Below are 26286 nucleotides of genomic sequence, written 5' to 3'. Positions count from 1 at the left end.
TCCGTTGCCTACGGACTCCGAAGTACGTCGATAACCACAATACCAATACGTTCATGAGAGCTTGTACTATGTATTTCGACAAAATGTAACTAAATAACCAAAAATCAGTAACTATATGTATTAACACTGATAATGATATTTTTATTAATAATGAAATATGAGATATCATTTAAAACATTAAATAAATGAAAATTCTGACATTACAGCACAATGCGACTGCATGTTAACGTTACGTAATTCTGGTGCATAATGAATTATTCAAATCCCATTTGTAAATAAACCAGGGTAATTGTTTATGTGTGCAGAGACCTACTTAATTTGCGTACCATACGCGAATTGAAACCTCATAATTATGAAGTGTGACATATTAACACACTTCAATCCCTCGTTAAATACAATAGGCTCATTATAGAGACGTTTTGGCATAAAGTAATTAGAACAAAAATTGTATTCTTTAGCTAAAAAAACATCGAAAAACACACAACACACATAGCAGACGACATGTCACGCCCGAATTGGTTCAGTCGTTCAAAAGCAGAAAATCCTTGATATAATCTCCTTTAATTATTGGCACATCTCAACACACACCGGCTTGACCGTTGGTCAATGAAATGACCCGTTACACCAGGACGATACCGGTTAATAGGACTAATATTTGTGTACGAGATTACAGGTGAATCGACCACGTGTTTTCTATATACTACACAATTATGGAAATTACTGTACATGTATGTAGGCCATGCTTGAACGGACACGTTTTAAAACCCGTTCTCGCTTGAGCTTTGTTTGACTAGAGTAGGGACGGGCACTCCAGTTTTAACTGAACTAGCGTCTACAAGCTGTGTAACCAAAACTAAACACACATTCCTCAGCGAATTGATCCAATACCCATGGTAAACAGTGGAAGTGTTCAGCAATGGCGGACTTGGATTCAGTTGTAGTGTGGTCGAACGATCTCCTCTCGGCCAAGGAAGCTGTGAGCAAGCTTGGACTACCATGTATGGTTAAAGTGGTGAATGGCTGTACACACGCGGACTTTTCAGAAGGCCATTTGTTAAAACTAGACTTCGGTATTGCTATTAAAAAGGTAGCGGCCTGTTTTGTGTCTAAACGTCCCGACAGTGGGGACAAGACCAACGACATATTCATACCCCTTGGATACGAGGGGAAGGTGAGGATAGCTCGCGAGGACGCGGGGAGCAAGATATACACAACCCTTAAGGGTCTCATAGAAGACTTTCCACGTTATGTACAGGTAGAGGATGGCTTCTCATCTACAGAAGAGGGAAGTGGCAAACCTGTGGCGGTAGCGTCCGGAGCAAAGCTCGAGCTTGACAAGGCTATAGGAACGGCAAATCTTTACTGCAAATTCAACGATAGAACACTCCTCCTTACAACTAAGGATAAAATTAAATTCCGGTTGCTGGCCGACGACACGACATATACGTTACAGGAAGTGGTAGACAGACTACACTTCCCACAGACTGTCCGATTTCTTGACCCACAGTTTCAGACGGTGGCCAAAGCTGACCTTAACGGCGAGAAATGTGGTGCCATCAGTGATACCCTGAAACTGAGCCGAGTCACAAGTCACGAGGTCATTGTGGGTCTCTTGAGACCTTCAGTGACCCCCACATGTGGACCCGGAAATGTTAAAAAGAAAGTTCAACCAACGCTGGCCTTGTTTCCACTCCAAGCCAGTGCTGCCGTTAACGATATAAAGGTCAAGGCCGTAGCAGATAAGAATGATAAAATGTATAAATCGACGATGGCTAAACTTTTTCCTCAGACCGTGGACAGGACATTAATCCAAGAAAGTTTCTACATCGACTTGGCAAGTAAAGTGAATATACACATACAGAAAGACAACCATTGGATAACTGTCAAACCAACTCCGGTTAAAAAGGATCCCGTCCCCACCGCTGTGGTCTCGCCACCGCCTTTACCCCAAGATAGAGACGAACGGAAAATGTCGCCTAGGGTGAAAACGCCTCCCTCACCAAAAAGGGAGGAGATCAAGTTATCTCCACGTGACTCGAAATCCCCGACCAAGGATGACGGACCAAAATCTCCAAAAGACAAAAACGCAAAGAAGAACAAAAAAGAGAAAAAGGAAAAAGATAAGGATAAAAAGAAAAACTCTCCGAGAGCCAGTAGTGGAAGTTCTGGTAAGTCTCGTAAGACTAAATTGATTACTGAGGCCTCTACATAGCTCGATATAGCTTATCAGGGGACGTGTACACATCAGATAAATCATACAGCGTATTATGTAATTCACATATAGATGGAACTTCTCAAACACCCTGTAATTGTCATGTCATATTCTAATGAAAATGCTCTGGAATAAATAAAAATATCAAGTTACCAGGATTACCCATTCAATGGTATTCTGTTGCGTAAAATATAAGTGTGGTAAAAAGGAGTTGGATATCTGCTATGACAAAGGGACTCCTGTCTTTATCGTTAATTTGTCAAGCTTAATATATCTTGGTATCACGATAGTCATATTTATAGTTGTGTCTTTGTATTATCCAGGAAGATCAAGTCCACCCTCATCGCTGTCCCTACACACGGAAGACGACCTCCCTATTGCCCCCTCCACACCCTCACCTTCTCCACCCCCAGCCCCGGAATTACCTATGAGGAAAGTCGCCCGTAAACCAACTCCCTCAACAAGTGAGTAATTAAGTTGTTTTTTTTATCCCCTGTACTAATTGTTTATGTACGAAAACAGAGTAATTATATGGAGGTCTCTTAGTCATTGACAGCTTGGACATATCTCAATACAATGCATGTCATAAAAACCGATGTACAGGTGACATCTTCATTTTGAAATCAATAACGACATCAATCATAGAAAACCAAGTAAAGACGTAACTGGTCTTATCGCCATAAAAAAAAACGTTCAGTCAATACATTTTAACCACACAGGTACTCTGTAAGACTGGTTAGTTATAGAATTCCTGTAAGGACAAACGAATCATTATTGGAGGATTATAAAAACTAGAAAATAGGTCGATGACTCATTAGTTACAAGACTTCATTAATATCAATTATTATTACGTTGCCATGGTGACATGCAACCTCATTTTTTCAGAAGTTCGAGTTGTCATAAAGAGTTTCAGCTTTAATCTGGTCAGGGGCACGAGTCAGGCTTTTTTCATTATTTCAATATGTCCTTTTCCCCGTTACTCAACAAAGGTTTCAGATATAAACTGCCGTATATATTATACCGTCGCCCTGTAAACTACTACTGCAGTAGTTTACTGTAGTAAAGATTTTCTCTTGAGTTAATCAGAGGTTCCCTGTTCAATAGCGAGACATTGGAAAAAAATATAACTCATGTTACATATTTATGTAATTGGCTACAGATGGTAACTATACCTATATATCATTCTATTTTTGTCGCCCTGCATTATTTTAAAATGTCTTTATTACTCAGAAGTATTATGTATATGGTGTCAAATATTTTTATAGCCTGTGATTTTCCAAATAATGTGCTATGTTCAGTAGTTAGATGAAGCAGGCAGTTATTCATAGCTGATATATAGATCTTGGCCTGTAGGTGTTTTGTACCTTATATAGTTTGTACTGTGTTCAGTGTCCCACGAAGTGTTTAACCGTTTCATGTGACAGTTTGTAAGCCTGAATGTGTTGGGTGGTATTTTTATGCGTTCAATACCGGCTCTTCTACTGAGAAATGAATTTGACTTTAGTAATTTGTTTTATAGACACAGCTATCCCAGCGTATGTGTCATCAGATACTACACACTTATCTGGTTTGTTATTACGTACAGTACAGCTAATTGTAACATCCGGGGCCTACAATCCAATGTGCATGTGACATCCGGGTCCTACAAGTTTTTTTCATTCAGATATCGCTATATGTATGCAGCCACAGGGACCAGTTTTTGTTACAGTCTAGGTGTATTAACTTACAGAGGTGCTAACACATTAGGATATGTCCCAACACCATAGACTGTATGACAAATTTTCTGGTCCCTGTGTGAACAATAATGGCTCGTGCAGAATGGCCCAATACCATTGTACTGCAATACGTATATATATTGCTAGCAACAGTTCAATAATAGTTAACGCGTAGACCACATACATGTATGTGTCTCGTCCTGCTGATTTAGACTTTTGGTCAATGTCAGCCGCCGTCAGGCAAACCTATCAAATGCCCGTCGTCAAGAGATAGAGGCAAATTATCGGATTTATCGCCTACATGACTCCACCCGTTGCTAAGTTTCATCTCACCAACTATCAGTTTTCAGGTTGGCGTAACTTTGACTAGTACTATTTCCGTATAATATGAATGGTTGTCCTTGCTACTGTGTCCGACATGCTATGGCATTTGAATGTACACTATGAAAACGACAACAAGGTGTCCCCAATACCCAAACAGTTATTTATCAATTATGGACCCTTGGTGAGTCCAATATACCGACCTGGTAGAAGCCGGAGGTCAATATTTTAAACTCTACCAGGTTAGTATAACACCATATTAACCGAAAGTTTCTAAAATAAAAACATCAGGTTAATATCTCAAAATGTTAACCTCCACTTGACCATGGTTTAACCAATGAGAACTGAGGAAATCTGACCATATTCAACATTGGAAGTTACGTGGTTATCGCATTTAAATATGATGGTGACTTATTATTGCTATTTGATTACAGTTGAGCCAAGGCCCCTGGTGTCAAGTTGTGATGATTATGTTGAACCACTACGCAAACAGGAACCTTCTAATACGTCAGAGGCCAAAGGTAAGGCTATGGTTCAACCCCATTACGGTTGGTGTGATCCCGAGGAGTTGGGAATTAAAAAGAGGGAAGGGGGTCTCAAACTCCATGACAGTGTCTTGTTTAACTGTCGGTCAGATATAATTAGAATACAGAGGTTTCAATAACTGTTTATGCATGAAAGATACGAAGGCAGAATCAATGATGGTAGTGTAGCACATATAGAGGTTAACCGAATATTAATGTGAATGGGATAGAGGTTAACCGAATGTGAATGGATAGAAGTTAACCGAATGTAAATGAGGTTGAAGTTAACCGAATGTAAATGGGATAGAAGTTAACCGAATGTGAAGGGATAGAAGTTAACCGAATGTAAATGGGATAGAGGTTAACCGAATGTGAAGGGATAGAAGTTAACCGAATGTAAATGAGGTTGAAGTAAACAGAATGTAAATGGGGTTGAAGTTAACCGGTTAAAAGTTTTATATTTTGAGAAATTGATAAAAAAAATCCATATTGCTTCTCCAACTGATTTACAAATCAGTTTAAAGCCAAATTGGAATGAATTCAATAATAAATCAGATATATTTTCTTCTCAGTTTTCAAGCGTGATTTTGGGGGTATTTTGGGGTATCTAGCTGAATTTTTACAATATGTAAGATTGCAAAATTTAATATTTGTTTTGCAATGCATCAATATTTACACATACCTATTATGTACAAGGGTACTTCTATATTATCAATTTGAGGTTTGTGGTTTGAAAAAAAAAATACTGAGAATTTTGGAGTTTGCTTAAAACTTGCTATACCGAAAAAGCGGGACTGGCGATAAATACAATTACGTGTAAACTTTTTATTTTAGAGAATGTCTTATTTTATACCCTTTATGCTTTATCTACCGATGTTTTTGTCCACAGAACAGGAACATGTGTACCAAGGTTTACAACCTGGCGCGGAGGAACACTACGATAAATTGCAGGGTAAGTTGTTCTTCTAACACTAATTTCTATAGTTGGCGCAGTAATATGTTATAATTTACAAGGGAAGGTGTGTTTCCGTTTCTTTATCTTAACTTCATTAAGTCTGTACGGACATATACAGATGATTATTTAATCTCTATTTCTCCCTGTATCAAAAGTCTGTAATGTTTTACAGATGAAGGGATATACGATGAGTTGGGTCCGTTTCCAGGAGACAAAGGTAAGCTAATACTCGTAAACAGCAACATTGTATCTGCTCTAACATAACACTGAACAATCACTCAGTAAAACAAATCAGCAAAAATAATCAATTTAAGTCCGTGTTAGGCAAAGATTCGTCTTTCAACGACAAAGCCTACTTAAATATATACGATACCCAAAACGTGTTATTTATTTATTTTTGCAAATTTTTTTTTTATTTATTTATTTATTTATTTATTTCAGAAGCGAAAAACAAAGACAAGGACAAAGATAAGGACAAAGACAAGAAAAAGAAAGGTTTTAAGGTATGTATATATGTTTCCAACACTTCCCCTGATCTCAAATATTGTTTATATGATACACACCTCAAAATATCTCTGGTTCTACAACTCACCAAGGCACTAATAATAAACTACAGGCGTCTGAATCAGGCTGGTATTTACAGAAAAAAACCTTCTACACTGTATATAGAAATAGTAAGGGATATATTTTTTCTATAAATACAAGCAGATGCAAACGGCTAATTGTAATAACCTCCCAACCCTACATATTTGAGGACAGCTTCTGCAAAGTCTGATGTTAAGGGGACATTAGAGAATCCCCGATGTAAGGTCTATACTGTATGTTGATAGTAGGAGGCGACAAAAAGTTAAACCCATGCTGAATCAGGGAGTTTTTCTTCCGTATCTTTGTATTCGGAGGTTATTGAAAGTCTTGAGTCCTTTTTTCTGTTTTCTTTCTTTTCTTATTTTTCTTTCATTCCTGGGTGCTCTTTCTCTCCATGGTTTTGTTTTCCTCTGTTGTCGTCTTGTGTTACATATATATATGATATTGTTAACCATCAAGTGGGTATCCGGAATCTGTCACTTTTGTTTGTTGGTGTACTGTATTACGTAATTTGTGTCCGTCCATCACCGGAAGTTGTTTTTATGTTTAGTTTTGACAATTAAAAAGAAGTTCAACGGCAACACGTGTTTGCCATTTTACTAAAGCAGCCAAACTTTCAGGCGATTTCCATCATACATGTACATAACAATAATTAACACCGGTTCGCAGGACTTGCAAACCCTCTACAAAAAAAAAAAAAAAATTAAAAAGTCATCTTCGTTGCTGTATGAATTTAGAAACAATGGTACAAACTTAATAAAATATGGTTTATTGTGTGTATTTTCAGTTTTTCACTGGAGGAAGGAAGAAAAAACAAGAGGGATCAAGAACAAGTCTAACCGACATAGTCACGCAACCCGCGGAACCACCGACAATGCCAATAGATAAAATCCCGGACATGTCTTCCATAGGGAAAAAACCAAAGCCGGTCGGCACTGTTAGGCCAAATTCAAAATCCCTTCCGGAAAAACCAGAGAAACCGAACGAGTTCAAGGCGTTTACTGTGGTGAATTTGGTCGAGTGTCTTCGTCAGTGTGGATTACCAGATCTCGCGAAATTGTGCGAGAAAGAAAAACTTGATGGAGATTTCCTGGCTTCCTTATCCGCGACTGACCTGACAAAGGAGCCGTTCTCCCTTAACCCTCTCCACCTGAAAAAGTTAGAGAGAATCAAAGAAGGATGGAGACCGACCGAATGATTTAACTGGGGTTTTACTGGATTTATAGTCTCTCTTTTTGTATCTGACTTACATTGAAACTGACAATTGGTTTACACTGATTTAAAGCAATATATGTGCAGTGGTTAGTACCTAGTGGATTAGATAAGACTGCAAAACAAAAATACCGCGCTGGTTCGTGACGAACTCAAAAGTACTGTGCTTGAGGTACTGATCCTGAGTTATGTACCGCTCATTCGGCTGATATAGTCGTACAACACTTCACAATGTAAAGAAACAATATTTGGATTTTTTTCGTCTTATTTTTTCTCTCTAAAATTCAATAGTTAATATCAAATACGTGTAGAGAAATACTGAAGACAGTTTGGTTTGTAAAGATTTTAGAAGTTTCGCCAAATGATTTAGAATTAAGAACCATATTATAAGGGAATTAAATAACCCTTTTTGTGTATATTCTTACAAAAAGAATTAACATTTAAAAGAGTTACATAATTTAAATTCTTAGTAAAAGGATAAATATATCTGAACATTTTTTTTTAAATATTAGATTGTAAGTGTTTGTACGGCTTAACCTGGCAAAGGATCCTACAAATGCATTTAGTTGTCGGCAGACACTATTTGAATATAAGATATCAGACATTTTTTGTCTCCATGGGATTTAAGACACAGCTGGACTGTGTTTTTTCCAGCAAAGCCATGACTCTTCCCCTCCTCCGGAAGTCGACCCCGCCCCCGGAGGACGACTCCGTCCCCGGAAGTTGACCGCTCTCGTATTTCTTGTGTTACTACCGGTGATATGGGGAGACGATCATATAATCTATCTAATCATGTCGTAATCAAATATTGTTGTTTAATATAAGATTTATTTTCAAAATAACCTTTTTATATTTTATGAAATATTATTTTTGCAATAAAATTGTTATATTTTATACGATATACGCACTCACGTCTTTTATAGTAGAACGTTTAACTTCCAGTCAATCATTGACGGATACTCATCAGAATTTGTGTGGTGATGTTACGTTTTATTTAATTTTTTTTTATTTTATCAATATTATTTTTAAAACATTTAATGATAATGTGATAGTTTCATAGATCATGATGATTGCAAATACGCGTCCAAATTTGCTAAAAAGTCTGAAATACACCGAATTTAAAATCAATGTGCCGATAAAACAATTGAGAAGTAAGACATTCAATAATAGTAGTTAATTTGTATTGGCAGTATTTCATATGAACATCCTAAAAAATCCGAGGCAAAATATTATGGATATGTAAAAAGAAAAACGATATGATTCATATGATTGCCTCTATCAACATTTGATTCTGATGACGTGTCTAAAGGCAGAAAAGGGGTCACATAACAGTCGTATCATTTAAGGTGATATGGGGTCACACAGTAGTATTACCATATAAGGTGATACGGGGTCACACAGTAGTATTACCATATAAGGTGATACGGGATCACACAGTAGTATTACCATATAAGGTGATACGGGGGTCACACAGTAGTATTACTATATAAGGTGATATGGGGTCACACAGTAGTATTACTATATAAGGTGATACGGGGTCACACAGTAGTATTACCATATAAGGTGATACGGGGTCACACAGTAGTATTACTATATAAGGTGGTACGGGATCACACAGTAGTATTACCATATAAGGTGATGCAGGGTCACACAATAGTATTACCATATAAGGTGATACGGGATCACAATTAGTATTACCATATAAGGTGATACGGGGGTCACACAGTAGTATTACCATATAAGGTGATACGGGGTCACACAGTAGTATTACTATATAAGGTGATACAGGGTCACACCGTAGTATTACCATATAAGGTGATACGCGGCCACACAGTAGTATTACCATATAAGGTGATACGGGGTCACACAGTAGTATTACTATATAAGGTGATACGGGGTCACACAGTAGTATTAACATATAAGGTGATACGCGGCCACACAGTAGTATTACCATATAAGGTGGTACGGGGTCACACAGTAGTATTACCATATAAGGTGATACGGGGGTCACACCGTAATATCACTATATAAGGTGATACGGGGTCACACAGTAGTATTAACATATAAGGTGATACGGGGTCACACAGTAGTATTACCATATAAGGTGGTACGCGGCCACACAGTAGTATTACCATATAAGGTGATACGGGGTCACACAGTAGTATTACCATATAAGGTGATACGGGGGTCACACCGTAATATCACTATATAAGGTGATACGCGGCCACACAGTAGTATTACCATATAAGGTGGTACGCGGCCACACAGTAGTATTACCATATAAGGTGATACGGGGTCACACAGTAGTATTACCATATAAGGTGATACGGGATCACACAGTAGTATTACCATATAAGGTGATACGGGATCACACAGTAGTATTACCATATAAGGTGATACGGGGTCACACAGTAGTATTACCATATAAGGTGATACGGGATCACACAGTAGTATTACTATATAAGGTGATACGGGGTCACACAGTAGTATTACTATATAAGGTGATACGGGGTCACACAGTATTATTACCATATAAGGTGATACGGGGGTCACACAGTAGTATTACCATATAAGGTGATACGGGATCACAATTAGTATTACCATATAAGGTGATACGGGGTTCACACAGTAGTATTACCATATAAGGTGATACGGGGGTCACACCGTAATATCACTATATAAGGTGATACGGGGTCACACAGTAGTATTAACATATAAGGTGATACGTATTAACAATTGGTCAAGTTACATCTGTTTGATTGCAACAGAATAGTGATCTTTAACCTGGATAATGTTAAGCTACCTGTTTATTTCGGCAAAACAGACATAAAAAGCATGTTTCAGAAGAACAAATTAAGCTCAGGATGGTCAGTCATATAGCACAAAATAACATTGCCGTTATGATCACAAGTTTCGATAACAGGTAGTGCAAGCACTTTTTTACCAGATTTTACTTTATCAAAGCATAAGCGTCGATTCTTTTTTACCTTGAATTGCAAATGGCAGCTGTGAATTTTATTGAGCAATAAAAAGTTATGCAGAAAAAATGAACTCGCAAAAAATGGACACGCCGATTATTTGAGTAATCAAAATGGCCACTGGATTACAGTATTAGTTAGACCTCATTTAGATTGTCTGATGTCACAATCTAGATGTACAGCGTCGAGCAACAAAACAATTATCTGGGTTGTTTTTTACATTTATTATACACGGACCTCTACAGAAATTAAAATGACAAACATTAGCAAATATAAGATCACGTGGTGATATGTATGATAAAAGTGTACACAATTATTTCTGGTAGATATGAAAAAAACTGTCAAATTTAAAAAAAATGAAATTTTCCCTGTGTTATGCAGTGGCAAAGGTAGCGTGATGATCCGTGATTTGCACGTGCAAATCCCTACCGCGTGTTACCTGAATGTGTAATTGTCATTCAGACGACACGGGTAGGGGGCAGGCAGATGTGTAATTTAATTGAAATGGAGAACGAAGAAAGTAGTGGAAATATAGATGGAGTTACTTTAAATGATATTTGACAGCAGCTGAAGGAGCAAAAGACGAGTTTAGGGAGTATAAGGTTGTCTAATATATAGAAACAAGTACACTTTGAGGAAGTGTCTGTATAGTTGTAAAAGGCGGTCGGTCGCAGCGAAAAATTGAATTCGAAGGACGACCAAGATAAGTATTCTAATTCTTGTGATATTATACCTATAGATGACTATTTTGAATATGAACAGGGTCAAGATGATTTTCTCGTAAGGGGCCGGTTGAAAGAGAATAGGGTTTTGTGTCGCCTGCAAAAGCAGGTGACATATAGGGCGGCGGCGACGTCAGCACAAGAGGTTCCCAAACTTCATACAGACCAAAAGGCTTGCATGGGATTGCTTTTCAGACCCGAAGGTCAAAGGTCAATGTCACTGTTACTAAAAATAGAAAATTAGTTTCCGTACCATAACTCATGTTTCCTTTTGCTTATCAAGTTCGAACTTCATACAGACCTTCCTTACCAAATCGGGCTTGCGAGGCTTGCTTGGTAATGCTTTTCAGGTCCGGAGGTTGAAGGTCAAGGTCGCTGTTACTACTATAAATATAATGCGTTTCTGTGCCATAACTCAAGTTTCCATGGGCTGGTCAAACCCAAACTTTATAACACCTTCTTTACTAAATGGACTTGCTTGGGATTGCTTTTCTGGTCCGGAGGTTGAAGGTCAAGGTCAAGGTACTATAAATAGAATACGTTTCCGTGCCATAACTCAAGTTTCCGTGGTCTGATCAAACCCAAACTTCATAACACCTTCTTTACCAAAGGGGCTTGCTTGGGATTGCTTTTCAGGTCCGGAGATAAGACCTTCCTTACTGCTTGCAGAAGTCTTATTTAAATTACCTGGTACATGAAATAATGACTTGTGGTAACTGGTAGTTCTCAGGAAAAATAAATACACTGTTTTCCTACATTTGTGTATTAAACCTGTTTTGTTTATATAGATGGTCACTGTCTAATATCTGCATTATGTGTCTGGAATTAAAAATAATTCATGATCTTCAAAAAAAAAAAATCACTTTGTTCGTAATCACCCAACATGCTGCCTAGGCGACACATCAACTTCCGTGGAATACTTCTCAAATATTATTGATAATGGATACAAATTACCGTTATTTTCGGAACCTTCTTAAAAGGACATGTCAAACATTTAATTAAGAGTTGTGAAAGGAAGTGGGGGGGGGGGGGGGGGGGGGGGGGGGGGGGGTAATATTAATATTATGGGAGAGGGAGTTGCATGATAATTAACAAATCTGAACTAAATGTAATAGTAATAGTTGAGCATTAATGAGTTCATTTTATTAATAATTGCAGCCTTGTAAAATACAAATTAATGTCAGATACTGAAGTATTTGACAAGGTATTAGAAATAGTCCAAGTTTGAAAATCTTTATTGATTTGCAAAATATCAAAGAGAACGGATGCTGGATCCAAAGACCTGTGAAAAAATGTATGAATGTCAAGCAAACGCCAATTATAATACATTGACTTGACCATCCATTTCTTTTTATAGAAGTCATTTGATGTAATTCGGTTGAGGAATAGCTATACATAATTACAGCAGGATATCTCTTGGGATATAACGCGAAAAAAATATTATTTTCTTTTACGAAAATGGTCCCAACCGGCATTCGTTCTATCCCTTCTTGGAATGAAACTGAAAAAAAACAATGTGAAAATGCTCACATTAGATAATTTATACAGGTCCACATTTTTTTAAAGGGAGAAAACTCGCATAAGGAAAATATTTTATCAAAAAATTGGAGAAATATGTCCAAAAGCAATTACATTTGTATTTTATATATTCATTCAATCTACAACAGCATAGCTTGTCTCCCGAATGTTTGCCAATAAATAATTTATATATATATATATATATATATAAATTGGTATGGTTTTGAAAATTGCATGAATTCACAAAACATAATCTGATCATGTAAACAATATAAATATTATTAATGCAACTTTTTGCGAAACCATACCAATTGATATATTTTAATTATTTATTGACAAACATATGCGAGACGAGCTATGCTGTTGTCCAACAGCTCTTGATTTCTGTTCCTGGTGGTCCTATTGAGGAGGCCTCCGCGTGGCAGGACTGGTAACAGCTTGCCGTATTTATCCGCAAATAAGCCCCTTTATTTTTTGATACTGTAATTAAATATCTGAAGAAAAATTGCAGTATACTTGCATTGCTTCAATTTTATGAGCATTGCACCTTTTTGTATCCTTTCTGTTTTGTGCAATAACTTTTCAGAAACGTTAAGAGCACTGTGGCTTTCCTAAACAGTAAGAGAGTAAGAAAGCCTAGGTGAAAGGCACAGTGATAACACTTGCCTTTCACCTAGGCGGCCGGGGTTCGATTCCCCGATCGGACGTGAAAAGGTAGGGGGTCACCTGTACGACCACGTGGGTTTTTCCCGGGTACTCCGGTTTTTCTCTAACAGTAAGACCCCTCGCGAACTTCCATCCGGGCCAACAAGCGTGATTAACATAAGTTAATATAACTTGTTTCGCAATTGTTGTAAAATAAATAAAGTCTACATTTACAGGTACAAAAAAGTTCCAAACGACATTTGTCTTGATGCATGTAGTATCTCTACCCGGTGTCACATATGTAGTAGAATAAACATATTCCAAATACAAATTGTTTAATATTTAAACTGTCTTTTGCATGTTGGACATCTTTATTATACAAACACTATATTTTTACAGGTCCCCAGATTGTGTCAGTCTGTTTGGTGTGTGATGGTACATCCTAACAGACCCAACAACACATTAGAAGACCATTCCATTGGCAAGGATTGGGCAAAGTGTCCTTTTTTGGAGAATGACATTTAGTGTCCAAAAATGTGATGGTCATTATGACTTGACAAGAGGGTGTAAAATTTAATTTGTTGGTAATGACCGCTTATGAAAAGATACCTGGTAAAATGAGGCAAAAGCTGGTGAATAAAATTAGAAAATGACAATTATTTTTCATTTATTTTGTAAGAATAATCATTGATGTTTGAAAGAGTTATTGCCCTTGTTTATTTCAGTAATTTCCTGCATCAGTAGATTTATACACTGCATTTGCTTCTACAAATGTGACATCATTTTGCAGACCATTCTTTCATTGGTTGTAATGGTAGTAATTTGTGAGTTTGATATATAGAGTACCCCCAAGATTAAACAATATATGTCTGTCCCATTCCAAGAAGAAATGCATTATTTTATCAAGTTAATACAAATATTTAAATGCAGTCATAATACAAAAGAGAATACCAGAAATTTGTTGAAAACTGAAGTTAAGAATTTGCGGAGGTAAATAAAGGGCGATAACTTTTGCAAATATAGTCTACTGTAAATCACTTAGATTTCATGAATACATGATTTCATTAACGCCAATCTTAATGACCATCTATTGGTCGTAGGTTCTGCAATCACCTTTATCGTTAAGATCGAAGCTGCAATTATCCAAACGTGATTTTTTTTTTTTTTTTTTTTTTTACAAATAATTGTAACAAATATATAGATAATCTCTCTTCAGAAAATTAAGACCATTATAAGTCTGTGTCACATAAATGTTGTTTTATTTATAGCGATTAATGACCAGGTCCACATGCATGGCTCTAGGATACAATATGACATGCCAGAAGCCTTCGCGCATGATATATTGATACTAGACTATATATTTCATACAGTTTTGTATGATTTTTCAATTAATTTTTCATTGGGATTTAATAAATTCCACACCTTAAATTTATATAAGTACTGTATATATAGAGAGATAATTATTTGACCATTATTCCTCCGATAATAATAGAATACTTTCCGTGACTGTTCTCAACAGATATTGCCCGTTACTTTTTTTTTAAATTTTAGCAATGGCATTATTAAGTAAGAATAAGAAACACGTCACACTTTTGTTACGATGCATCAGAGACCTATATATTAGTATATAGGTCTCTGGATGCATATATATACTGTATATGTTTATCATTTGTTTTCATGAAAATTGATGATGGGCTTAGTCTGGTAGGGAACCAGGCTAGAAAATTGAGCACCGAGAAAAAATATCTAAAAAGAAATAAAGATCTAACAGTTAACCATTTTCGGCTACTGTATGGAGGATCCATTGAAAAACACAATCATAATTATTCATCAGACCTGAACAATTATCAAATTGCATGAAATAAACAGTATAATCAGAGACCTATACTATACTTAATATATATAGGTCTCTGATATAATCCAGTAAAAAAAAATACGTGACCGAATATTTTTGCACATCACTATATTTTGGAGTTACTTCCCTTACATGCTCTTTTACTTTTGGAGTAAAATGAAGTATCGACTTCCGTTGAAGAAAATTACATGTGGATAGAGTTGCGAAACAGAAAACATGGTGTTTTTCTTCACGAGCAGAGGTATCTAAACTGTATTTCATACTTCGTTAGTAGTACATCCCGTGTTTGAATGTATAACGATTAGAAAACCTGTCTTGTACTTACTGCAAAGTGCTCATTTTTCAGTTAAATAGCAGTCAGCTGTCTAAGTTAATTATTCAGCAGGTGGTCATTGTACAATCGGTACAGACTAACAGCTATGGTACCAATATATATAACTATTTTGACTGTGAGTTTCATAATGTAAACGATAATAAGGAAATATCAATGTAAATCAGTCCCTTATACAGAAACAGGTTGGGGAACCACGAACCCGAAGGGTTCTGATGTTAATAGATATGCCTTTAAAACTGCCTTGAAAAATGTGCTTTTACAGATAAATAAATGCATAGGAGGCCTTTTCATGTAACAGAGCGCATGATTAATTTAAATCACTGCCTTCTCCATTGATTGAACCTGGTACCTCTGGCTTACTAATTATATAATCTTACGCTCAACCGATAAAGCTAAAGAGAAGATCTAGCTCTCTTACCAAGTGTTGTATTGCGGCTACATGTAGTATTTACCAGGGTTACATATATACCCCCCCCCTTCCAGGAAAGAATTCGTCTTTTAGTTTCCTGCGGTTACAGTGATGCTTTCACAAGCAACACTAAGTATGATTCCCGGGTACCTACATGCATATGGATGTCAATATTTAAATTACTGCTTCCACGGTCCACCAGGGATCAAACCCAGGACCTCTTGATTACTATTAACCCTATTGACTATTGAGCTAAAGAGAAGATCTTGTTAGTCAAACTGTATATTGCAGCTAGTATTTACCTGGGTAACATCAAATTTTAATGCTGTTGGTAATTAACAACCAAGGACTTTGATGATGCAGGCAGCAACCATAACTCTCGTTTTGAGTCATGTATACCATTTCTGACTGAAGAAATGTAATTTTCAGCTGTTTACAATACCATATAAGCAATGTAAACAGATATGAAATCAGAACTTCTCCTCAACCGTTAGGAGGCCCTTGACTGGCTGATTTAAATTATGATCATGAATCATTGTTATCATTCCGAATGCAACAGATCTAGAACCTTTATCAGAAGTATCTTGTCAAGTAAATCTCTTAAATTGTTTGAGCAGATAGAGGTTATTTTATATACTATATAGCTTATACATACCATATAAAGTTACCTAAGAATGATGATTTATCATTATTATTTTTGATGATGTATCATTGTAAATAATAGTAATCATTATCTGTTTATCTTTCAGTTGTATCTCCATGTTACTTGCTGTATATGGGACTTGACAAACATGAAAGTAAGTTATAAGTGGATCTGATTAAGAAAACTTTTGTTCAGAATGACCTTTCTGTACCAAATCATATGCATAAAGATGATAAAGATGATGATGCTGATATGATGATGATGATGATGTTTGATTATGTATGATGATGATGATGAATCATGAGTATAGCTACTGTGGGTGTAAGAGTGAGAATGTGTGTGCATATATGTTTCAAATGTTTTGTATTTATGAAAAAAATCTTGAAAAATAAAAAAATTCAAAAAAAATCATATGCATCCATAGGAAAAAATTTGTTACATGTATTTTGACATGGATTTTCAGAAACTAGTGAAATCAAGATGAATTTTTGCTGTAGTGGTATTGATGGCAGAGGATGTCGTACTAGTAAACAGAAAATTTAATTATATCATGTACATGTATATTTTGGGGGAGTCAGATTTTCTAAAGATCATCAAATGAAATATATCCACTGTCATACCAATCAAGTATGATGGAAACTTTTGAATGTCATAAATCTGTACACTTCACTTTCATGTATACATGCAATGATTCAACAAAAGATATCCTGGACATATGCAAACACATGCTTTGTAACAGGGAAACAAAAACCATTACAATAGATATTTATTTAATATTTGAAATTTAATATATAATCATAAATTCTCTAGATTGTAGTGCTCATAATTTAGAAATATTTTTTTTTGTCATCAGATGAAGATCTCATCAAATGGGGTTTTCCAGAAGATGTATGGTAAGTGTGGTTTTCCAATTGATGTGTTTTAAGAGTTTGATGACAATGTGATAGTAAATAACCTTTATTGTTTACTGTTTTGTGTGTGAACACTGAATGATTCACTGAATGACCATGTAAATAGATTTACAGTAAGACAAACTCTTGTAAGTACATTTACATAGTCAAAGCTCTTTTAAAAGTGCACTCTAGATCTCTACTTTAAATTTGTGTCATATTCCCAGGTTTCATGTGGACAAGGTGTCCTCAGCTCACGTGTATCTGCGACTTCATCTCGTAAGTATCCACTGTGTATCTACAGTGTTGTATATGTTAAATAGGAAATCTTACAGAGTGTATGTATATTATAGAGAATTACTAAATGAGTGCCACATAAATTTGTTTAACAAGTTTGATAAACCCCAGATGACATAGCCGAAAATGTAAGACTCTATTCATGACATAATTCATATTTATGAGAAAAGAATTTGAAGCAAAATGTTTAATTTCAATGGAAGAATTTTGACTCTGATAGAGAGACAATTGGGTGCAGTGATGAATTATTTACAACAGTTAAATATATATGATACAGTATTATGACAAAGCTGTATTACATGATAAAACAGGTCAGTTATATGATAACAACATTATGTCTCTGCTGTTTAACAGTAGACACGTCTAGGTACTGAATACTAGAAGGGTTTATCCTTCAGTCCATCCCTGTGTCACTTGGTCTATGGTGTTTCCCATGTATGTTGCCACCCTACTTTTGCCTCATTACAATTAATGTATGCCGATTGAATGACAGAATATATATATATACGTGACATACTGAAATCACATGACCTCCATTTTCACCCCTAACTACATGTACACTATGTAAACTGTGCCCTGATGTCGCCAACCTTAGGTCAAAACATGTCAGCAACCAGCTTTAAAGGGAGAAATCAGAATATACTGTTTGGAAATCTGGCTTCAGGAGTTGCTCATCTTCGTTTATACAATATGTATATGTTTACTACTGTTATTTAAGCAGGTCCTGATACATATATGTATATGTTTACTACTGTTATTTAAGCGGGCCCTGAAAACCACTAGATATCCACCTGTAACCTAGGAGATTATTTAAGAGGGTCCTGCAACCCAGTAGATATCCAACCTAGTAGATGAAGCACAACACATATGAATGAAGCAGGAAGTTGGTTCTTTGAGAATCCCTCCATCTGAAATTCTGGTGATTGTTAAGGCCCATGGGCCTCTTGTTCTCTTCTTGTATTGAAATTATGTTTACTGTCCCACTTTATATAGAGTTATGTCCTTTTATTTATAAACAATGATACGACAATAACAACATCACCATCCATTATACTGAGTCTACACTGTCTAATGTTTGTATTTTAGGGAGATACATTAGATGATGTTCCTCAGGCTGTTATAGATGACTGTGCTCAACTTGTAAAGGCCAACAGCATCACAGGTAAAAATATAGTCACAGTCTTACTGACATAGAAAATGTAACACTTTCTGTTATCAAAGTCTATGTTAATATGGAAAATGTTCAATTTATCTGTACAACAGGAAATACTAAGAGTAAAACTTATATCTGTATATCTACATGTATGTAGTGATCTTGTCCTTCTTCATGAAACACAGTGTCGCTTAAATATGTTTGGCCTCATGATGGGGCCACGGTAGGTTAGTCGGCTTGAGTGCCAGCCACATAACCTGTGGTGAAGATCCAAGGTACTTGGTTCGAGGCTCCCTAGCTGAGCCTCCTCTGGAAGTTGAGAAACGGACCAGTCTGTACTGTCATAATTGTGTCCTTGGGCAAGATACTCTACCATAATTACTCTGGATGGCATGTTATAGGCCTCTCGTATGTTGTTCATTGAGGTAGTCACCAACTACTACAAGGAGGCCTTGCCTGAAAATCACTCTGGCAGTTCATGGGGCGATAAACCTAGCAAACTTTCAACTTAAGTGAATTTTCAGACTCGCCAAGTAATGAGTTGGATATTTAAGTCATGCTATTTCTATGAGCTTACTCAAATTTTGAGTTACTTATTTATCTCTTAGTATTAGAACTCTTCAAAATTTTCAAAATTTTGGGAATGGTGTCCTGGATTTGCTATAAAAAATCCTACAAAAGTAACTGCAGCCACATTTTACCAATAAACGCCGCATTTCAGCATAAGGACAATATACAATAAACAATGTAAAGGGTCAAAGGTCATGAATAGATCTTGAGCAGCATGTGATCAATGGTTAATCTTGATGAAATGAACTGTGTTTTGGTTTAGGTAACAAGATGAACAATGTTGATGTAGTGTACACAATGTGGTCCAATCTGAAGAAGACCGGTGCCATGGATGTTGGACAAGTGGGGTTCTTCAAGGACAAAGAGGTTTGGAGCTTTGTTATTAATATCAACTTTAATTTTCATTCTGATAAATACATGTAGTTTCAGATAGATTAGAGAGAATTACTTGATTTGAAATAGACCTGTATGATAATTTGCTTAATTACATGATGGTAATTAGGAAAATCAAAACATTTGTTGAACAGAAATTAAAGTTTTCATTGTATTTTTTACTGTTGAGATTTACAAGCCTCTTGGATAATATTTATATTTTAGAATTTGTTCACACATTTCCCTATGCTATGAGTATGATACAAATTTTCTTCATACCGATATTGATTTCCTGTATATGAAATGCTTAGACCAAAAATCAAACCATCTGACATAAAGTGTTTTTAACACAACAGGTTGAACATTACACAAATCTAAAAAAAAAAAAAAAGATTACGATGTTTGTGATGGACATGTTTGTGGTAGACATAAATTTGTACATGTTTAGAACAAACTTGCTATAGATGAAGAAAAGTTTCTAGCATGCTTTAAACTTGGAAGTACTTCTGAAAATGTTGTCTTCTAAAACTTATAACAAATTATCTTGTTGTTTCAAGCTTGTATTACAGCAAAAGAAAAAAATTTGTTGCATTCATTGTACAAAATTAATGTACACATGCTATCGTATTGAAATGGAATTAGAATCTATTCTTGCTTGATTTAATCCATACACACCATTCTCCAAATTCTCAAAAAAATAAGAGCTTGCCTAGGTAATTTAATTATCTTGAAAAACATTGTTGTGGTTGTGGTTTAGTGAACACTCCAGTACATGAACTTTAAAACTGGGGAGGTGGAGAGTAATGCTATCAAGTTATGTTACAGAATTGTCTCCCTTTAACTTCTGTTTCATTTCAACAAATTTTATTGACATGATGTTAATATCAATTGGATCGAATAACAGGCAAGCCTATATAAATTCTTTCCATGGTGGATTGAGTGATCGAATATAATTATAATCTTTTAAATTAATTGGTCTAAATATTTTGAAATGAAATACATAATATAAACAAAAGAATTAAGGGAAGTAACTATTTTTCAACACAAGATAAACACAGAATATGTTACATAAAGCACTTGCACACACACATACACACTTTAATATCAATATAAACAAATATAACAGTGATTCAGTTCCGAAGGAAATAAATAAACAATTGTAGACATCAAAGTTAATTAATATAGAGACAGTAACAGGTGGCTAGACCAAAAGTCCATGTGCCTATATTGCACAGGTCATCACCATCTGAGCTGTATAGGAATTTTCTATGCATATAATTAATGTAATTTTAATAATACTGTAGTTAATGACTTTATTCACACACTGATTTAATATATAGAAAACAGGAACTAAACTCAATGCAAGTATATTTTAATACATAAATAAATATCAGCTATGTTCAACTGGGTTCATATATATATATATATATATGATATTTAACTTACATTAAAAATTATTAATTTCATTAAGAAGTAGTATTTTTCAAGATGAACAGTATGATGGCTTTCTAGATCTTATATAAGTTAAAACGATGAGATTTTCCTATAAAATTTTGGACATCATTAAGTATTACTCTGTTAATATTTCCATCACAACTAGGACATCCATTTAAAATAATGTTAATACAAATATGGTTATGGTCAATATTAAAATATATTAACTTCTGTTTAGGTGAGGAAGGTGAGAGTAGAAAAACGAATAAACGAGATCGTGAACCGTCTGAACAAAACAAAAGAAGAAAAATTCCCTGACCTGCGGGCAGAACGAGAAGCGAGGGATAGAGAGGAAAGAGAGGCAGCCAAGGCCAATATACAGGAACAAAGAAGGAAAGAACGAGAGGAAGATGACAAAAAGAAAAAAGAAGCTCAACTTAGGTGAAAAATTCTGAATTAAAATAAGACACACAAAGTTTAATTATTAAATGACCAAAAAATTTTAAAAGTCTATTGTTAATTGTATACTGTTATATTGTTTTAAGACTTTTTATCATGATAATGGTAATTTTCATAGAGCTGTTGTTTATATTTACTTTGAGTTTTGAGTACAGTGCTCGGGATAAAAGAGATCTGTTAAATGTAAACATGCTAGTGATTACGAGCAGATTGAGATGTCTATTTACAGTTTTAGTATACTTATCATGGTTGATTATATTAGTATTAATATTGTACGTTTTTGTCATGTTGTGTAACAGTTTTAATTCTTTGCTACAGGTCGTACGATACTCTGATGAAGGCAGAAAATATGACATCAAATCAGGTAGGTTGTCTGTCAGGGATGTACATCCTGTATAAGGTTTTCTGGCTTACAGCAGCTGCTGTAACTTCTTGAAATCATGGTTAGTTTCAACTTCTAGTTTTATAAATATGGTTAAAATCAACATGCCAGTTTTCCAAAGGGTTTGAGAATATTGCATTTTCTTTGTAAATTTCTGTACCGTTTCCCCTCCCAATACCTGAGGGTAAGCACAGTCCAATGGTATCATAATAAGCTCAATCACAACATTAAAACTGTAATAGAATTCCAGTTATAGCCTGAAGAAGAATGAAGATATTCAGACAATTTGGTCCTGCTCATCAGCCCCTGGGATGGCTCAGGGATTATGTATTCATAACCTCAAAATTTCACCCAAGTTGAAATAATTTCTAATTGGTTATCTACAAAATAAAGCCAAAAATACTAGTCAAATGTAACCCCTCCCCAGGAGAGATGTCCCAGAGGAATGAATTTCACAATGTTGATAAAGCACATTAACTTGATAAGGACCTTTTCATTTCTGAAGTGCACTTTATTTTGACCTAATTAGGTCTGAAGGAAACGATTGTTAAAATTTCAGCCAATTTTATACTTTTTGCCCTGCCCCTCCTGGCTCTGGGGTAATAAGATTCACAATTTTTGTTCAGCTAATAATGTCATGGAGGTCACTAGCATAAGTTTCCTCTGGCCCTGACACCATATCCATATCTGGTGTCAGGGCCAGAGGAAACTCAAGTTAGGAAGCCACCTGCAAAATTTCATCAAAATTGGTTCAGGATTTTTGAAGATAATTAAAATGTATAAAAGTTTACGGACAGCGCTAGACAACATACGGATCATGATAATAGTACATTGATCCTGACCCTTTTGGTCCGAACAATGAAACTATTTACTTTAATATGAAAATTAGTATTTAGACGGCAACTTTTTGCCATGTAGATCAATGATGTCATTAATAGTATGAATCGGTTTTCTTCAGGATGACGGTAATGACTCGGACGACTTCATGTGATCCTGTCGTATCAATGGATTCCCTTGTCTTTCATAGTCAGCGGTAATGATGCATCTCCTCCAAGCCTTTTCTATGAAGTGTTGAGAAATTTCCTCTGTAACTTCAGTAACATTCCTTTTAAAACACCACAAGTGTGCTGTAAACAGGACAGGAAGTGATGTTTGTAGGGAGTACAGTATCTGTAGCTAAGCTCATGTAGCTATGCTGTGGACAGGAAGTGGTGTTTGTAGGGAGTACAGTTTCTGTAGCTAGGCTCCTGTAGCTAGGCTGCGGTTTGGAAGTTGTGTTTGTGGGGAGTACATTAAAATTAGCTGTTCTGATTGAACTCTGCAAATGTGACTTGTGACACATTACCTCATGCTGACGTCAAGCAAAATCTGCCAACTGTGACTAGGGGATCCCCCCCGGACTACTTTTCGAAAGAACATGGCTCTTTCCATAGGCAGTTGTAATACTGATTGGGGGGTATCATTTTCATAAAATATAAATCTTAAGGTTTTAAACTCTTTCATTTTAAAGGAAAGATAACGATTCATATATTACAAATGCAATTTTCTCGGGAATATTTTCAGGAGTTAATGATTTCCTGTCATACGTATCCATACACCTATATATTACATATGAGATGTTGAGTGAAGCACGTAGGATGTGTTCTGATAGCTGTACTGTAGACAGGACAGGGATTAGTGGTTGTGGAGAGAACAGTACACTCAGTGTTTCTGTCTAATTCTTATTTATTTCTCTAATTACTTTTTTAAACATTTTGTATTTAGGAAATCTCATCATAGAATTATTATATTAATAATTCCTCATTCCTGGTTTAGATGTACTGTCAGAGCTAAATACATTAAAGCATTTTCAGCATTCTTGGTACGTATCACTTTTATTCTTATTTGGTAACATTATGTATATTTATTTAATTTTTGATTTCAGGGTTTAACTGTATTTTGATAGCTATTGGTTCTGTTTGTATCTTTTTAAAGCATAATTTTCGGGGGGGAAAATCCATATTTTTCCAGAATTTGTGTGTCGCAAATATAATGGAAATGTACAAATACATAAGGTTGGTTTTTTTTTATGTTATTATTTTTTTTTATTATTGAAATTGGGTCTCAAATAAATAACTGCAGTTTATTAATTGCAAATATCCGTTCTGTTTTATTGAAACATCTTAGAAGAATAAATTGAAATTCTATTTCTGTACATGTATTTGCTATTTAATAATAGCTTCCTTTCCTTGTTTGAAACTTTGCAACATATCAAATGTCTGCATGAATACAATTTTACATGTTGCAGTTATACTGACAATCTGATAAGGAACTTAACATAATATAATGCTGTACAATATTATAAGACAGGTAAAATTGGACATAATGTCTTTTGTCTTCTACATGAAAAATAAAAATCCAGTCTACTTGTTATGAGGTTTTGATTTTTGTAGTGTAAAGCAATCAGAATTCAGTTGGGCATTTCATTCAAACTGAAATTTAAGGCTGTTCTAGTTGATTGGAAAAGCCTGAAGTGCTTCCTACATTATTGTACTTGTATGTAAGTGGGTCATAAGTTATGCATTTGGAATTGCCATGTCTTTCCATCATTGTACAATAAAATGGAAAATCAATCATTCTTGTTATGAATGGAAGTGTACAAGATGGCGACGAGATATTTTATTCTGTGTGTGCCTGTACAGCTATTCATCATTTGCTCAGTAGAGCTATTATCACAAAAGTGTGATTAAAATACACTAAACATACAAGTATTTAGAGGTGATTGCATATTACGTCCGATAGAAACTGGACCCTGGGCATCTTATTTAGAGTGGTAACGGCTACATATTTTACCAGAAAATTGTCCAGAAATGAAAACTAATTACCGGTACTAAACTTTACTTCAATGAAAATTTCTTTGTCCAAACAACATTTTAAAATCAATATAGGTATACATTTAAAATTCTCCTTCAAAAATCCAACTTTCAACAACAGAAGCTGTACTGCAGGTTTTGTGGAAGTTATTTCCCCTTCATTAAAAAACAAGAGATCCCAGAGGGATCTTGGCGCCCACCATTGAATGATCTTCATAGGTACCATGTCAGATTGATCTTTTCTCTACTTTTCCCTTCATTTTACTAATCTGTGCAAATTGAGACATCCCTCCAGTACTTTTCACACAAGGGAATCCTAGCTATATAAGAAATTTGAGATTAAACGATAATGGCTGTTTGTTTGCCAGGTTGTTTTCAGGACACAAGGTACCAAGGGGAACCTACTTATGAAATTTGAGAAAGATCCATTCAGTACTTTGAGAAATAGAGATAACAAACTTCAATTGTCAAATCCAAGATGGCGGTCTGCCGGCCAGGTTGTTTTCCAATTGATCTCAAAATACAATAAGCATAATGAGGCACCAAGGGGAACCTCCATATGAACTTTGAGAAAGATCCATTCAGTACTTTCTCAGGAATAGCGATAACAAACTTCAATTGTCAAAATCCAAGATGGCTGCCTGTCGGCCATGTTATTTTCAGATTGGTCTCAAAATGCAATATGCATAACTAGGCACCAAGGGAAACTTACATATGAAATTTGAGAAAGATCCATTCAGTACTTTCTCAGAAATAGTGATAACAAACTTCAATTGTTAAAATCCAAGATGGCTGCCTGTCAGCCATGTTGTTTTCTGATTGGTCTCAAAACGCAATATGCATAACTAGGCACCAAGGGAAACTTACATATGAAATTTGAGAAAGATCCATTCAGCACTTTCTCAGAAATAGTGATAACAAACTTCAATTGTCAAAATCCAAGATGGCTGCCTGTCGGCCATGTTGTTTTCTGATTGGTCTCAAAACGCAATATGCATAACTAGGCACCAAGGGAAACCTACGTATGAAATTTCAGAAAGATCCATTCAGTACTTTCTCAGAAATAGTGATAACAAACTTCAATTGTCAAAATCCAAGATGGCTGCCTGTCGGCCATGTTGTTTTCTGATTGGTCTCAAAACGCAATATGCATAACTAGGCACCAAGGGAAACCTACGTATGAAATTTCAGAAAGATCCATTCAGTACTTTCTCAGAAATAGTGATAACAAACTGAAATTGTCAAAATC

At 35.5% G+C, this 26286-nt stretch overlaps 2 protein-coding genes across 2 annotated transcripts; both read left to right on the top strand.

The window, feature by feature from the left end:
* The first annotated feature begins 737 nt into the window (after positions 1 to 737).
* On the top strand, positions 738 to 7911 carry LOC117326011. Its single transcript, XM_033882569.1, has 7 exons — positions 738 to 2168; positions 2536 to 2676; positions 4683 to 4769; positions 5662 to 5724; positions 5900 to 5944; positions 6169 to 6230; positions 7100 to 7911. The coding sequence occupies exons 1-7, from the start codon at positions 917 to 919 to the stop codon at positions 7508 to 7510; spliced, it is 2061 nt and encodes a 686-aa protein (XP_033738460.1). The 5' UTR covers positions 738 to 916; the 3' UTR covers positions 7511 to 7911.
* Positions 7912 to 15384: 7473 nt separating this feature from the next.
* Positions 15385 to 24597, top strand: LOC117326010 (coiled-coil domain-containing protein 25-like). The gene is made up of 9 exons (XM_033882568.1): positions 15385 to 15483; positions 16735 to 16782; positions 17482 to 17521; positions 17746 to 17797; positions 18902 to 18977; positions 19801 to 19904; positions 21583 to 21785; positions 22122 to 22167; positions 23144 to 24597. The coding sequence occupies exons 1-9, from the start codon at positions 15459 to 15461 to the stop codon at positions 23174 to 23176; spliced, it is 627 nt and encodes a 208-aa protein (XP_033738459.1). The 5' UTR covers positions 15385 to 15458; the 3' UTR covers positions 23177 to 24597.
* Positions 24598 to 26286: the final 1689 nt, after the last annotated feature.

This window comes from Pecten maximus, chromosome 4 (assembly GCF_902652985.1).
Source record: "Pecten maximus chromosome 4, xPecMax1.1, whole genome shotgun sequence".
Classification (NCBI taxonomy): domain Eukaryota; kingdom Metazoa; phylum Mollusca; class Bivalvia; order Pectinida; family Pectinidae; genus Pecten; species Pecten maximus.
Note: the sequence above shows the minus strand (reverse complement) of the source record. Positions and strands in the feature narration are given on the sequence as shown.